This window comes from Protobothrops mucrosquamatus, unplaced genomic scaffold, assembly GCF_001527695.2.
Source record: "Protobothrops mucrosquamatus isolate PMUCROS unplaced genomic scaffold, P.Mucros_1.0 scaffold5028, whole genome shotgun sequence".
NCBI classification, from domain to species: Eukaryota; Metazoa; Chordata; class Lepidosauria; order Squamata; family Viperidae; genus Protobothrops; species Protobothrops mucrosquamatus.
This window is the reverse complement of record NW_015390905.1, coordinates 4,955-22,207: the sequence shown is the minus strand read 5'-3', so window position 1 is coordinate 22,207 and position 17,253 is coordinate 4,955. Positions and strand designations below refer to the sequence as shown.

Genomic DNA, 17,253 nt, shown 5'->3' with positions numbered 1-17,253 from the left:
TTTATTATTATTATTTTTGCATGTTTGGATTTTTTTCCCCATTTGTCTTTTTGTTTTTGTATGTTAAAGCTGTACATTAAAAATTGAGAAGACCATTAATGTTGATTTGTTTTATAAGCATATTGGAGAATTGTCAATTTTCTATCCTTCTATCGAGAAACAACTGAGAAGTAAACTCAGAAATAAGCTTTAAAACAGTAGTCTACCTAGTTTCCTGCTAGCAACATAGGCCATTGGGTCTTAGCAAGTTATGGCCAGAAATATACCATAATTCTCCAAACCCTGGTCATTGTTGTGTCTATGAGGGATAGTGCACATATATTTATCAGATTATTTCCTGTAAATGCTTATCCTATATTTGGGCAAATACACTCTTTTTTTTCTTTATTAATTTTTGTTCCTGCGTTTGCCTAGTTTTTACCTACTTCACATTCAACCATCTCCTTGGTCTTATGAGTGCTTCAGAGTTGAAAGACCTTAACATTTTTTATCAATGGAAAGTAATTCAAATTTAAGTGTGTTTCTAGTGGTGGGCAATGTTTGACACAAATTTAAGTGTGTGTGTGTGTGTGTGTGTGTGTGTGTGTGAGAGAGAGAGAGAGAGAGAGAGAGAGAGAGAGAGAGACCACGTGTGTATTGATGAATCTGAAACCTACAATGTTATCTGGGAGCAGGTAATATTCTTGGTAAAACCATTGTTTCAAAGGGCAATCTTCAAATGTATTGTTAGAAATGTTGTAAGAAGCAAAACAAATATTGCAAAAATAAAGTGGTTGTGTTCCCTTTTCTTCAGATCTTCCTTTATAAACAAATAATTACTATATTTACATTCAACTGCAGTACAGCTCTGTAATGTTGCCACCTAGTGTTCATGAACTCCTATTTTAGAGCAAATAATGAAGTCTTCCTTAATTAACTGGAAAGGACTTAACTGTTACTAGTCTAAAAGATGAAAGTTAAGAAACTAAGTAAAAGGTCAATGTTGTATTAGTTAACACGGGTCTTCAAACTTGGCAACTTTAAGACTTGTGGACTTCAACTCCCAGAATTCCTCAGCCAGTCCTGGATGGCTGAGGAATTCTGGGAGTTGAAGCCCATAAGTCTTAAAGTTGCCAAGTTTGAAGAGCCCTGAATTAACAGTTTAGTTGATAATTTGTATGCCTTGCAAATGGATTATATAGAAGGGGGAAAAGGGAAATATTTTTTCAATAAAACAAGAGTGGAAACTCCTTTTGTCAACATTTTCCAGATATTGGCCAGGGATCAGGTTATTTTTCTATTCCCCATCACTCTTTCTCGGTCTGCCAAGCCAGACGCGGAGAAATGATACTTTTGCTGGAAGTCGAACCACATTTATAAAGGGGTTTTGAACTAATGTTGAAGACCACATGACATTCTCCCTTTGAGTCTGCCAATTTTCCATTCTCATGCTTCATCTCTAGAACATCTGAGAGAAGTTGTGGACTTGGAAAAGGAATGCTTGTTGGTCATGAGGGAGCTCTGTTGTGAAGGCTCTGCCTGAGAGGAAATGAATAGTTACAGAAACTGAATGGGGCATACATTCTCTGAGTTGTTGCTGCACAAATATTTTATTACCATTACAATAAATGTGGGCCATGAACATATAGCAAAGCGGGATAGAAATCAAACTAAGCTTCTTGATTGCAATTCTTTTTATTTTTCAAGCCAATAGGCCAGTGGTGGCGAACCTATGGCACGCGTGCCAGAGGCGGCACTCAGAGCCCTCTCTGTTGGCACACGTGCCATCGCCGCCAGCAGCAGGTGCATCAGGCCAGCACTGCCGCCCGGAGCAGGAGCCCTGCCCAGCACAAAGGAGGCGAAGCGACCGACTAGCAAGCTCGAGTAGAGGTGGTAGAGCAGAGGTCACCAACCATTGTCAATTGGTGGACTGGAAGAAAAGGGAGGGGGAAGCATTTTACATGCATGCATGGGGCTGCGAGCACACACGTGCTGCAAATGGGGCAGGGCTAGTGCCTGCGTGATACTCACTGACCCTGCCCTGTTCTTGCATGGTGCAGCGCCTTGTATCTGCACCCGATGGCACAGCCGTTTTTGCGCCTTGCAGCACGATGGCCCATTTTTGCGTCCCCGGTTTTTGTGTGCCAGAGGCAGCACTCAGAGGCACCTCCCTGCCCCCCCATGAGGGCATCACAATGCTGATGCGGCCCTGGCACTTTGCGATAAATAAGTGGGTTTTGGGTTGCGGTTTGGGCACTCAGTCTCTAAAAGGTTCGCCATCACTGCAATAGGCTATACTAATACATATAGGTTTATCGTGACACTATACTAGCAATAATGCATATTTGCCTTATCCTGAGACTGGGATAGTCAAATCAGTGAGGTCTAAAATAACTAATGGGGGGCTGAATAGAGCCTAACACCTTCCTGCTCATATTTGCATGGTTCCACCAGTAGTTTAGGAATTTTACTCTGGTCTGTAAAAATGCCAGATATGCATTAAGAATAATTGCAAATAGTAGATTTTGTGCTGGGAATGTAATCTACTTATTTTATTGCTTCACTTTTCCTCATATTATATATTTTAAAAGAAAGTTTAGACCGTTGCCAGTGTAATAAAATATCTGGCAGCCTAGCTATCGTGGTATATTTAAACAGAGAAAAAGTAGAATACAAAAAAAATATAAAGACTTAGTAAATACATCTTAGTTAATAATTTATTTTTTAAAGGACTTATCTTTGCAAGTTACTTCATATGATACATAATAAATATTTGATACTGAAGTCATTCTTTGTCTTATGACTTTGGTTCACCTATAAAACAATATATTCTTAAAGTATTCAATCCATGTAATTTTCAAAAGGATAACAATTACCACTCAGCTGTTATTTAGATAAATCACCATCTATGTGGATAAATACAATTTCTTCATCCCTGGTTTCATTTCTAATTCTGAAGTTTAACCTTTTTGTGAAATCAATATTTCAATAGTATTATATAAAAGTAAATCAAGAAGTATTTTTATAAATACTTTAGGTATTTATAAAAAGATAGACCATATAGTATGTTAAACTCCGTACAGCATGTGAAGCTGAATAGCTCAATTGCTGTTTGCCAAACTAAGTTTATGGTTTATCTTATTGCCTGTTCCTTATTGTCCATTTGAGATTTCCAGAAATTTAGGATATTGTCAGGTGCAAGCAACATGAAAGATCCACACATGAAAGGTTCAACTTAACTACTTTATTGTAATTCTGCCTATAATACAAGAATCTCACCAGACTGCTTGCCCTTCCTTGAGAACAAAGAGATAAAGCAGTGGTTCTCAACCTTTTTAATGCCGCGACCCCAACCGGTCGTAAGTTGAAGACTAAACCGGTCATAAGTCGAGGACTAAACCAGTCGTACATCGAGGACTAAACCGGTCGTAAGTCGAGGACTACCCAACCGGTCATAAGTCGAGGACTTTCCCTGCCTGGGAGCACTGCGCATGCGTGGTTCCGCCCCTTGCGCCGGCCGAGGCGTAGCTGGCAAGCGGCAGAGACGGAGCAGGCCGACCACCAGCTGGCCCAGCCCAAGGGAGGTAAGGCACCCGCCAGAAAAGGGGAAAAAAATGGCTGACAAAAAAAATGGCGGACAGCCTTGCTTGGCGACCCCCATGAAATGGTCGATCGACCCCAAATGGGGTCCCGACCCACAGGTTGAGAACCACTGAGATAAAGTTCCATGGACCTTGGGGGGGGCAGTCCTAGGTCTTTTGCAGCTGTGCACAGGCTCCAGTGTAATTCCCCGCTTGATCCCACTCTCTTGCCTGGCTGACAGTTTCCAAAAGAGGTATACTTAAAAATTATCATCAGTTACAAGTCCATTTGTATAAATCCAAAATGTCAACCATTTCAGGTTTGAAAAACGCAGTAAGCAATAAACCTGGATTAAACACTGTGCACAATTGATAATAAACTGGAAGATGTAATTATTTTTAATTTTTCCCCTGCCTTTATTTTTATTCTAGGCAGTGAACATACCTAATACTCCTTCCTCCTCCTATTTTCCCCATAATAACCCTGGGAGGTGAACTGGGCAGAGAAAGAATGACCGGCGCAAAGTCATACAGCTGGCTTTCATGACTTAATACAGATCTAGATCTCACAGTCTCCCAGTTTCAAGTCTGGTGTCTTAATCACGGGCCAAACAAGCTCTCATTAATGTGCTCATTAACCAACCATTTTAGAGTATTACAAGAATTCCCTGATTGACAGGGAAGCAATAAAGCAGAAAAAAGTCTGGCATAAACTACAGATCTGTTTCTTGGTGGGAGATTTAATCTTGGCTGCTATGCATTTTAATGTTTGTATTGTAATTGCTTCTATTTTTTAAATTTTGTTCCTCATCCAGAGTTGCTTGGTGAGATGGGCAGCCATACAAATAAAGATAAACTAAACTAAAATTGTCCTAGAGTCATTGCTAATATAAAAGAGAGGAAAATAAAATATGACCAAGGAAGTAGACACCATAGTTTTAATAGCAATAACAGAAAAAAGTTTAATTATGCAACTGTTGCCTCCATTTGTACTTCAAATCATGCAATCTATCCACCACCAAGATCACTGAAAAGCTGCCAGCTATTAAACTGCTATGTTCTGTCCCTTTCGCACAAACCAATACCAAAAGAATATAATAAACATAATCATCTGGGATATTTTAAGGGCAACAGTTATATCTAAGGCAAATAAAGTGGATATTTTCCATAGTTCCTTCCTAAGTCCCTGCTGCCTTTAAAAAGAGCCCGTCTATAGTTGAAACACAGTTGTGCAAGGCCCCAAATATCACTGCAGAGATTCAGTAAGCATTTCGAGAATGACGTATGGCTTTTTTCAGAATCAATTCACGCCTTCCATAAACGGGAAAAAATAACCAGCGTGGAAAACTCAAGCGGAGATTCGTCTTTCTGAAGAAAGTCAATTAATATCCAGTGAAACATTCTCACCCAGCAGTCATTCGCTCTAAGTGGGTTACTAAGCTCTTGTCAATCAGCCCTAAATGAGCTCATTGCTATCTTAATATTTGCGAGATCCAATTCCCACTCTGTAAATTTAGATGAATCATGGCAACATGACAACCCCAACAATAGGGAGGACCCGCACAGAAACGGAGCCCAGGGTGCAGTGCCACCTGGAGCATATACAGGCGTGACTCTACGCCAGGGGTAGGCAACCTTGGCTCTTTTATGACTCATGGACTTCAACTCCCAGAACTCCTGAGCCAGCATAGCTGGCTCAGGAATTCTGGGAGTTGAAGTCCATGAGTCATAAAAGAGCCAAGGTTGCCTACCCCTGCTCTACGCCCTCCAGAAAATGCCCTCCGACAGGACCAAAGCCCCACAAGTGTCCGCCTCGCCCCCTCCTCCCAAAACCCCGCCAGGCTGACAGGCACCCGCCCCTTTTTTCGCCAGCCAGACTGGCCGCCTTTCCAGCCAATAGGAACATGCACGGCCTCACTGACGTCTGCTGGGTGTCCGGGACGGGCTGTCGCGGGGAAGCGCCGAGGCGGGATTTCCTGAGCCGAGCGGGCCTGTCGGGGTGCGCCGAGCAAGGCGGTGGAAGGCGGGAGCACGTCCGTCGGCTGGGTGCGGTGAGGGTTCGGCCTGGCCTGGGAAAGACTCAGCCGCCGACATGCCCGGGATAGACAAGCTGCCTATCGAAGAGGCGCTGGAGGACAGTCCTCAGGTGAGGGGTCCGCGCAGCAGCAGCAGGTGGCCGAGCCCGGCGCCTTCTGCCCCTTCCAGCCCGGGGGGAGGAGGAGGCTTCCTTCGTCCCGCCGCGGCTCGGAGGCCGTCACCAGCCGAGAAGGGCTCGAGCCATCCGGGCGGGCGAGGGGAGAAGACGCGGAGCAACCCCCGTCTTTCCTACGGGTCCCTCCGCGGGGAGGTCAGGGCTCCGCCTTAAAAACCGGCAGGGCCGGTGCGGGTCTGCGCTACCTGATGTCGCCTGTAAAAGGTGCGGGTTCCTTTGAAAAAGGTTGCGGAGCAGCAAGAGGGAGCCGCCGCTGTTTTTCTGCGGGGACGGGTGTGGGAGAGACGGCGGAGGGGTGCTCGCAGCGCTTCACTGGCACTTTTGTTACTTCTGCCGAAGTTAAGGGAGCATTGATCGTACACAATTACCTTGTGCAATTATTTCAGATTCTCCGGCACACCCTCCCTCCTCCTTCACCCGAATTCAGTCGGATGCTTTTTTTTGTCAGTAGCTTTGAAGTATCAAGCATTAATAAACTTGTCTGCCACTAAAACCTGTTTGCATTTGCCAAGTACTGTATGCGTAATTATTTGTAATTAGCACATTTAAGTGTCTCTGAATATTTAGGATTGAATGTAAGGTACGATTATGATTATGAAATTATTTCTGTTGTACTTATTCTCCGAGAAATCGTGAAGATGTGTAAAATTCTTCGGAGGTGTTTCAACGTTAAAAGTTGGTAACTGTGCCTGGATAGGAGTGCGTCATACTCCTATGAAGTACAGGTAGTCCTCCACTTATGACCACAATTGAGCCCCAAATTTCTGTTGCTAAGTGAAACATTGGTTACGTGAATTTTGCTCCATTTTACAACCTTTCTTGCCATAGTTGCTAAGTGAATCAGTGCAGTTATTAGTAACATGGTTGTTAAGTGAATCTGGCTTTCCCATTGACTTTGCTTGTCAGAAGGTTGCAAAATGTGATCACATGACCCCGGGACACTGCAGCTGTCATAAATATGAATCAGTTGCTAAGGTTCCGAATTTTGATCATGTGACTATGGGGATGCTACAACGGTTGTAAGTGTGAAAAATGGTCATAATTCACTTTTTTCGGTTCTGTTAGAACTTTGATCACTAACTAAACTGTTGTAAGTCTAGGACCACCTGTATTGACCAGTATCCCATCAATTGCTGCAAAAAATGAAGTAGGAAAATATTTTAAAAACTTCCTATGATCTGTTGTGCACTGTATCTGAGGATCACTTTTCAGTCTTCTTATGGTCTTAGCTATAGCGATTATATTGATAGGCAAGATAGATGCAGCTTTGGTAAAATATTCTTTATTGTGGGATTGGGTTCAGTTTTTAAATATACTGGTATAATGCCCTGAATATTCGGCTCTTTACATCTTTCTTCTGTTAATCTTTACATTCCCCCACTTTTGAGAATTCTTTAAAACCCAGTTTTTAATAGCATATTCTTCTGCAAGTGCCAGTGATCATTTAAAGACATTATTTTAGTAAATATGCATACAACTCCAATTTTTTTAAAGCTGCCCATTTAAAACACTCCTTGAGATCAAAGTTAACACACTGTTTACAACAATTCAGATTCAGCAATTGGATCTCTACAGGGAAGGAACCTTTCCCTGATTACCTTTTATTTGCTTTAGTGGAACTTGAAAGATTCCAGAAAAATACTTAACACTTGTGTTGCGTATTATTGATAATAGATTTGACTTATTTATCATATTAATATTTATCACTTTTAAATTCAGATATTCAGATTTGAGATAATAAATGCAGAAGTAAATACATTTTACCCTTTGTTGCACTTGTTCAAAAGTTTAGTTAGTGTGTTCAAGCATTAGATCCAGATTTTTGCTTTACTTTGTTATGCAAATGTTGCTAATATATTTTTATTCAAAAACATATTGTTTTTATGTTAAAAAGAAATTAAGTATCATTTGGTTGCTATAATATAAAGTGTCCTGCCTCCCCTCCTGTTAGGAACAGGTAAAATAGGTTTTAACTCCAAGTTGATATAATCAGCTTCAAGTCTTATCTGCTAAAATAACCATGACACTGATTCAGTTCTTTGTGTGCCAAGGACACCATCCATGCTGTGGTATATTGTACCTGTTCCACAGCATTGTTCAAGATTACAGCAGTGCAGTGTAAAACTTTTTCTTGGTCAAGAACATATCCAGGGAAAGTTCTACTACTTCAAGTGTTCTGAGTATACTATTTGTTCTGCTGAAGACACCTAGGTGCTGCATGCAATTCATAATCCTAGTTAGATTCTGCAGAAGTTGCTCCCTATATATGTTCTATATCTCTAAACACCTCCTCAGCATCGGTATAAACAGAAAAGCAGAGTATAAGACTTGCAGTACTGCAAGAATATTGCAGTATGGGATGCTTCCAGTTAAAATACAAGCCAGCAAGTCATGTCCTTTTCTGGAATATTCCATTCCATCTGCTTCTCCACTCTTCTTCCTCTGCGCCCCACCACTTAGATCTTCAGTAGGCTTTGATTATTGAAAATATTGTCATTGAGTTCATTACTGTATTTAATTTTCTCCTGCTCTTTAAAAAATATTTCCCTTAAAAATGCCTTTTTTAATACTTTGGCAAATTTTGGGATCTCCCCAAGCCTACTGATATTTTGTTAATGTTTGTAAATGATGTCATTTTGGTTTCACAAGGCACAGAATGAGTTTTCAATTTGAAAAAGGAATTCAAGAAGTTAATTATTTCAATCATTTATTAAAAGCAAAGATTGAAATTTACGCATGTACTTTAAATGTGATTGCTTGTATGGATAGAAAGGTAGAGATTTCAGATCTAGCTGCAAACTTAAAAGTTGTCTTTATCTCTTTGATGCAATCTATTGTTTGGTGGATTTTTGCACCCCAGTTCTGTTGCTTTTAAGAAAGTGGAAATTCCTGTAATCCTGTAAATATAATTTATTTAAAATTGCATTAAAACTAGCTAAGGGCCAATTATCTAATTAGTCCAGTTGTTTGTAATTTCCATAATTGGGACAACAGTTGTCCCTGGAAATACCAGCCAACATTATTTAGCAAAGCTCTCTGTATTACATTATGTGTACCCCCTCTACTTCAGTATTCTATGTCCTAGAGTGGTCAGCCCAAATAAAATATTTCAAAGGAATGCCTCCTGAAGATTGTCTTACAACTGGAAATGTAAATTGTCTTTGAAGAGAGGCACTTTAGTTTTTCTGTTTCAGAGAACCCTGAGGATCCTATTCTCTGTAAGACTTTTTAAGGTTTAAAAAACTAGGAATTCACAGTATATGTATTCATTCCCAAAATATACTTAGTATCTTGAATCATTATCAATTGGTTAATGAGAATTTAAAAGGAAAACTTCTTGTCTATTCATTCTATTCATACAAATGTAAATTCTATAAACTGTTGTTAGATTCTTGGAAGGATTTCTTTTAGCTATCTCCGGTTTCTACAGTATTTATAACCAGCTATCTATCTGTAAAAGGACAGTACTCTTATTCTATTACTGTTCAGTTTCCACAAAAGTCAGTGAGGAGCAGTTTGAAAAGCTAGCATTAAATGGTATTTTAATATTGTAAAGCTTAACTTGAGTTGTACTTTATCATTTAGGGAATATATTTATTTTTTTAATTTATTTTAGCTAAGAAACAGCACTCTGACATATCTGTGTGGTAAGCAGTATAGAGCTGGATTCAAAGGAAATTTTATCTTGTATCTAGATTTCAAGTTCAATATAAAATAAATTTAAACTGTATAGTATTAAATTTTTATAACTGGCAAAAACGTAAAGCTCAAATATTTAATTATTATGCTCTATCATTGTTGGTCATAAAAAGAATAGTAAATGAACTACTTTATTGAAAGGAACTTAAGTATTCTGTTACCATGCCAGCATACTTTGTTTTAATGCATATAGACTTTAAAAAGTGCTTTCTGCCAGGTAACTTTTAGAAATGTTTTGAATTCTGATTCTGTCTTACCCATACATGAAATAAAAGAAATGATTTACATCGACGTTATCACATGAACGTTATAATATTTTAAATACAATAAAAGAAAAATCTGTGCTAGAAACGACCCACATAAACTTCTTCTACGACGACGTTAAAGGTCTATATAGTTGGTCAACATATTTCGATACGTGGCTTAAATACTACGTGTCCATTAAACTGACATTTTACGTCTTTAATTAATTGCTTAAATCATTTCTCCACATTTTTATCACTGATATGATTATACAGGTAGTTGTTGACTTTTGAGCCCAAAAGTTCCATTGCCAAGCAAGGCAGTTGTTAAGTGAATTTTATCCCTTTTTATGACATTTCTTGCCACAGTTATTAAGTGAATGACTGCAGTTGTTAAATTAGTAGCATGGTTGTTAAGTGGATGTGGCTTCCCAATTGACTTTGCTTCTCAGAAGGTCATAAAAAGTGACCATATGACCTCGGGACACTGCAGCCATCATAAATATAGGCCAGTTGCCAAGCATCCGAATTTTGATAAAGTGATCATGGGGATGCTGCAACAGTTATAAGTGTGAAAAATGATCATAAGCCATTTTTTTTCAGTGCCATTGTAACTTTGAACAGTCACTAAATGAGTGGTTGTAAATCGAAGACTATCTGGAACCAAATTTTAATTCCTGGGATTTTAGTAGCTGGTTGGAAATATATGTGAATGTCAAAAAAAAAAATGAAAAGGAAAAAAAAAGAAATACACTTTTCCTTTAATATTTCCATGTTAATTGTTTACAAATAACATGAATAAATAGCTTATAAATTCTTCAGAAGTTTCTAACAAGAATATATATAGGTGTAAGGATTTTTATGCAATAATTTAAGTTGTTATATGTATTGCATAATATGGTTATGTTGGACAGATTCTTAATAAATCTTAACATCAAATTGGAAACCCCACTTTAAGCCTAACTGCAACAGTCTAATTTATCTCCTGAGCAGTCAGCCTTTATGATTGCCCAACAGGTAAACCAAAGGATAAGATGATTTATGCTGAATATATGTCCCAAGATATGTCATTAACAAGGAAATATTTTTTTATCTCACAAAAACAGCCTATCATTAAGCTGTGTGCAAGTTTAAGATAATGTTGATAATTTGTGGCCTCCCTTTAGCTTCCTGCATGAAAACCTACATTTGCATGTACTCTTAAAAACTTTCTCTCTTCTGTAAGCAATTTTGAATCTAATCTGCACAGATTAAGGATCCTACAGATATGCAGCACTCTTCTTTTTGCTTGTTGACTTTACTTCCAAATCTTTTAGTGCAGTTTAATTTTTGCTATTAGAGAGAGTGATTTTATTTTCTATTAGGAGTGATAGGTCATTCAGAATTCTGGGAATTTGATTAATTTTTGTTTGTTTAGATAAATGCATGCTTACTGTTTTAAAAGTGTGTATGCTATTCTATGACTCTGTCTGCAATCATTCCATTTTAAAAATGGGAAATTATAATTGTGTTACAAAAGCATATACATTTAGTTAAAGAAACGCTGTTTAACTCTAATTAATTTATTTTATATTGTACTTCTGTTGTCATTTATATTTGAAAAATCTTTTTAAAATCAGAATAAATTCTCTTTTTCAGAATGAACTCAGTGCGGCAACACATTTGACTTCGAAGCTTCTAAAAGAATATGAGAAGCAGGTAGAATCACTTATAAAATGAAAATGCTGTGTTCTGATCCAAATTGAATGGGTTAATGTGGCAGCCTGATTTTTACAACATATCGGGATAGTGATTGGATTCTCCAGCATTGAGAATTAATTACAGACTGCCCTAACCTGTTTTTGCCCAGTTTGTAGCATTTTATATAAATTCCTCCTATATGTTTTAACAGTAGCTTAGCACATAGAAATTAAATTCATTTTTCCACTTTCTTATTCTTACAAGAACTCTTACACTTTATTTCTGCTCAGTTCTTATTATTAAGATCACACATTTATCACATATCTATCCTGCAACAATCAAATGCCTCTTGGTAGCTTACAAACAAATAAGACATTAAAACATGCATGGACTAATTAAAACATGAGAGGTTTATCTATCCATAACAACAGAAACCAGAAAATAACAAATAGAAACACAGAAAGGGGAAAGCAGATAAAAATAAGTTAAAACTGCCATAAATAGACAAATGTTTTTTTTTTATCAAAAGGTCATATTTTAATTCAACACCATGATTTACTAGACTTTGTGGATGTGCGAATGTGTCTGTGTGAGTGCACGCGCACAATTTCCCTAGCCAACAGGTATTTTCTATACCTTTGAAATATAACAACACGATATATATAAATTTAACAGGCATTAGCAACTTACAGTGCTCTGAGATTCTCTATTTTCTAGCAATGTTAAATATGTAGATGTTATTGGGCCTTTGGAATGTTACTGTGATTTTTTAGAGTGAAAAAATCAATAAATATGGAATTTAAAAAGTAGTCGGGTTTTGTTTTGGTAGCGCTTTCCTTTGGGTGGTGATGATGAAGTTATGAATTCTACTCTTCAGCAGTTTGCCAAAGTGATAGATGAGGTAAGTCTTCCCTTCTAAAAATCTACCAGCCTATTTTCCATGGATGTAACCTTTATATCACTCCATTTCTAAAGACAGAACAGTTTACAATATTAAAATCAAAGACTAAAAAACAGAAATAATGCCATTATAGCCAATCAATCTGAGGCTTCACTATTCAGGGGAATATAATCTCATTACTTCCCAAATGCTTTTCAGAAGATCCTTTTTTGTGGCTCTCAGAAAACGTTGCCATTCTGTATACATTGGGATAATCCATCCACAAAGTGACAGTGGAATGAGTAACAATGAAATGAGTAAAGGCTTCTACTTCTGAACTGTCCATAATTAGTACACAAGATGTAACTTTGCAAATGTATTTGCTGTTCACACAGAAGCCATGAGTTCAGGAGGAGAGATTTGTTACATATCACCTCCATCTGCACAAATGTTGCCCCATACAGGATCAAAGTTTTACTTAGCTTCCAAATCAAAGTGCCTAGATTTTGCAGATAGCGCAGCTTTCTTTTTGTATGCTTTCTGTTTGTATGTTTGTATTATGATTATTGTTTCCTGTCAGTTCCACAATACTTAAACCATAATACCCTTTATAATCAAATCTAGGCTTGCCTTCCCTCTACTTGGGTACAAGATCAGCTGTTCTAAGGGATCATTATTATGATCTCTTTGTCATAACCTAAGCACAAATATACCTAGTTTATATTAGGGTAATCAAAGTTCCCCATTATTACAAGAATTACATTCTTTGCAGATTTCTAGCACTGAATTGAAACAACTATGCATCCTGTTCCTTTTTTTTAATTTTGAAGAGTTGTTGGCTTAAGTTTTTTTCATGGCTGTCTTATTCTCATTTTATCTTCTGGTTTTCATGACCACTCAGCATCCATGTTCATCCTATTTTTTTTTAAAATGTTTATACCATTCTGAATTGATTGTTACCCACTACCCAGGGGTCCCCAACCCCTAGTCCATGGACCAGTACCGGGCTGCAGCATGTCAGCAACCAGTCTGCGCAAATAAGGAAAGCCCCATCCACAGGATGCAGGCAGCACACAAAACCACGCACCCTCCGGTCCACAGAAAAACCTCTCTCCACATAACCGGTCCCTGGTGCCCAAAAGGTTGGGGACCTCTACACTACCTGTTGATTTCCTTCCAGGAATCAATTTAAAAACTGGTCTGTCACATTTTAGATTTTGTGTGCCAATAGCCTAGATTCCTTTTACGCAGGTTTGTTTTGTTTTGAAGTGTTTCCCAGTGACTAACAAATCTAAGCATCTCCATCTGGAGCCATCCTGCCGTAATTGAATTGAGATCTCTGAGCTCTGCCTATCTGGTTGGCTGCACACATGGAACAGACAGCATTTCTAAGACTGTACTCTTCGTGTTCCTGGTTTTGATCTTCTACTTAGGAGTCTAAATTTGGTTTCCAGAACTGGCTAATTATACATTCCAATGTCACTGCTGCTAGCGTGAGCTGTGATTGCTGCCTCTTTTGCATCATTGTCAAGCAGGTTCTACACATGACATGTGATGTCCACAACCTTCACACCATGGAAACTGTCAGTTACACTATGTAGACTAGGCCATAACATCAACTCTACAAGAGAATAAGAATTATATTTTATTGAGATAGGCTATAATAATAAAATCTTATAAGCTTGATTATATTTTACTTCCTATTCTTTCTATACTTCAGTGAATCAGGGAAGAGCTTGTCTGGATCTCTTCCAAATACAATCTTGCTTCCTAGGATTTAAGGAATGTTCAACCCTATTTGCTTATATATTAGTTCTTTCATATTGCTGTCAAGGTCATCTCCCTTTCTCTCAATACACAGTGATCCCAACAAACCATTTTTTGAGTAGCATAATCCTAATGGCAGGCACCAACCCTTTCTCAATGGGGATATCAAAATGCAGACATATTCTGCCTAAAAATTAGGATTATAAACCAAAGTTATATCATGGTTTGTCATATTGGCTTCTTTGGGTCTTATTTGAATGTAATAAATTATTACATCAGGCTAAAATAATGCTAAATAATATTTTTATCTACTTATGCAAAAAAGAACAGATATAAAAATGCCAGGCTCTGCTGCTTCTTCACCCCATGCTTCAATTAACATTGTTAACATATGTAACAACAGTGAAATATGAGAAATGTTTATATTTTTAGGCAACATTGTGTACTTAATTGTTTTTTTTCTTCTTAGCTCAGTTCTTGTCATGCGGTACTATCAACTCAATTAGCAGATGCCATGATGTTTCCCATCACACAGTTCAAAGAAAGAGATCTAAAAGGTACAATAATTGTTGTCACAAAGATAACAGATTGCTGGACAATGTCTTATATAAGAATAGTTAATATTTATTTCATCTATAGTGGCCTCCTGAAGTCTAATGCAAATGTAAGAACATTTGTCTCATTGAAAACAATTTTAGGAAAAAGGGAATAATAAAAGTTAGAGTGTTTAAGTGATTGCCCTGCAGAAGTTGCTGAACTACAACTTCCAGCAGTCTCAAGGCAGCAAGACTGATAATGGGAGCTGCTGGGAGAAATAGTGAGCAGATCTGGAGTGGTTACATTGCCAATCCCTATGTCATGTCTGTCTGTCTATCTGTCTACCTATATCCATCCATCCATTTAGGGGCTGAAAAATGGGGTAAATAAAATAGACTAAGTGGCCCCTTTGGTGGAGGCCTTTCCATCATTGCTCTTGGAAAGAACTGTATTTCCTTGGAAAGACTGGTACTCAATTTGGGGGAACTCTCCTGAACTCCCAGCTGCTGCTCATCTGCTATGCCCAGGTGAAACCTTGCACAGGTTTATTTTGTGTGCCACTTGCATCCTTCCTCAGCCAGGCGGCCCTTCAGATTGCCATTTATATTCTAGTTGCCTCAGGATTGGATTATTGCAGTGTGCTCTATATGAAGTTGCCCTTATAGACTATCCAGAAACTACAATGGGTACAAAATGCAGTGACATAAACGTAATATATATCTCATTTATTTATTTATTTATTTATTCATTCATTCATTCATTCATTCATTTATTATTTAAATTTATATACCGCCCTATCTCCCTTACGGGACTCAGGGCGGTGAACAGGCAATAATAAAAATCACAGTAAATATTACATAAAAGCCTGCTCTAAAATATGTTACACCCATATGCACAAACTGCAGTGGTCAGTGGCTTTCTGGGGGCAATTCAAGGTACTGGTTGCCACCTATAAAGCATAGGGTCTGGTTATTTGAGGGACCTCTTGTTTCCAATTATTATTTATTTTATTTGTTAAATTTATTTACTGCCTATTTCACAAATAGGCTATTCTAGGTGACTTACAACAATAAAAAGGAAGAAATAAAAAGAGTGTAAACAGAACAGAAGATAATAGAACAATAAAGTAAACAATGAAAAAGAACACAATAAGAATATATCTATACGATAACCCCCCCCCCCAAAAGATGAATGGGTGGAGAGCAGAAAACGGGGGGGGGGGGGGATCTATCTCTACCTGTTCAGTATGTTTGAGCAGAATGGAGTGCTCCGGTCCCTTGAGTTCAATGGAATTGTATACTTATGTATTAGTAATCTGTGTGTATTAATCCTCTTGAAATATGAAACTGTAATCCTGTGCATGTTTTACTGAAGTAATAGGGTTAAATTTGAGTAGAATTGTACTGCTATTGTGTTTTGACCTATGGGATGCATTTAGTTGTTAAAAATTCTTTGTATTTCTCTGCCCAAACCCTATGAATCCCTCAAAAAATCATATAGTTAGGTTCTGCCACAGCACATTTACTATCTCAAATGACATGGCATTTAAAAGACAGCTTCTGACTTTGGGTGAAGGGCTTTTCAGAGAAGTGTAGGAGAAAACAGAGGAAGAAACAGCTCAGTCATTGTATATAATCCCATAATTTTAAGGAATTATTTTTTTTACTACAAAACAATTCATGTGGTCCCTGAAATGCAGGCCAACTGAAGACCTATAATAAATAAGCCAAATTTTGTTCAGCTTATATTAAAACAGCAGAACTACAGTAACACTGCACATTTTCTTAAATTCATTTCAGAAATTCTGACTTTAAAAGAGGTTTTTCAGATCTCCAGCAATGGTAAAGTATGCTTTAGAAATTAATGTCATGGTTTATTTTTTATTTGATGTTGCATGATTATAATAGTATAAACAGTAAAGATTAGCATTTTATGAAGGAATTTCTGTCTCCAAAGACTAATTTTGCTATTTAAAGAAAAGCTATTTTTCACTCTAAAAATTAAAAGGGAAACTAACCCTAGATAACTGTATACAAGGTAATTGGGAAAAAAAATATGATAAATAAACTCTTGTTCTAATGGGACATTATAAAAAGAGGATATCGTATTGATATAATCAGTGCATCAGGATAATAGATTTTGTTTATCTTGAAATGATAAAAACATTTCTGAAATTATTGGAAACAGATTTTATTGTTTTGTTGAAAAAAGCAAAATTAGCCCAATTGCTTGAATTACTGCTTCACTGAAGTGTAGTTGCTTTTTGCCTTAAACATTTGTAATCATTGTAGCTACTGTTTAAATATTGTAGAACTTGTTTTTTCAGATCATGATGCTGCGATTACCAGATATAGTCGACTGTCAAAAAAAAGAGAAAACGAGAAGGTTTGTTAAACTTTAATCCAGTATTTAGAATTCATGATGTGGTAATGTAAAAAGTCTAAGTTGCTTTTCAGTTATCTTAAAAATTATGTGATAATTCTAGTGAATGAAACTAATCTTTCATGAAATATATATAGCTATATGTTCCTGTCCAGTGTTATGAGTGTCTTTATCCAGTGGGATATCCTTCTATACATCTTCCCCATTAACTGGCAAAATGGAGATCTCAGCAGTAGCAGTGCTGCATCTCTCTCTCTCTCTCTCTCTCTCTCTCTCTCTCTCTCTCTCTCTCTC

General features: G+C 37.6%; 1 protein-coding gene across 1 annotated transcript in view; it reads left to right on the top strand.

Annotated features, from left to right (window-relative positions):
* Positions 1-5,540: 5,540 nt before the first annotated feature.
* The window catches only part of LOC107299502 (DCC-interacting protein 13-alpha-like), a gene marked incomplete at its 3' end in the record, with an annotated part of 15,708 nt that continues 3,995 nt past the window's right edge, over positions 5,541-17,253 (top strand). The window contains exons 1-6 of the mRNA XM_029286787.1: positions 5,541-5,706; positions 11,352-11,411; positions 12,223-12,294; positions 14,510-14,597; positions 16,377-16,418; positions 16,904-16,962. Coding sequence (XP_029142620.1) covers positions 5,653-5,706; positions 11,352-11,411; positions 12,223-12,294; positions 14,510-14,597; positions 16,377-16,418; positions 16,904-16,962 — 375 coding nt within the window. The remainder of the gene's footprint in view (positions 5,707-11,351; positions 11,412-12,222; positions 12,295-14,509; positions 14,598-16,376; positions 16,419-16,903; positions 16,963-17,253) is intronic.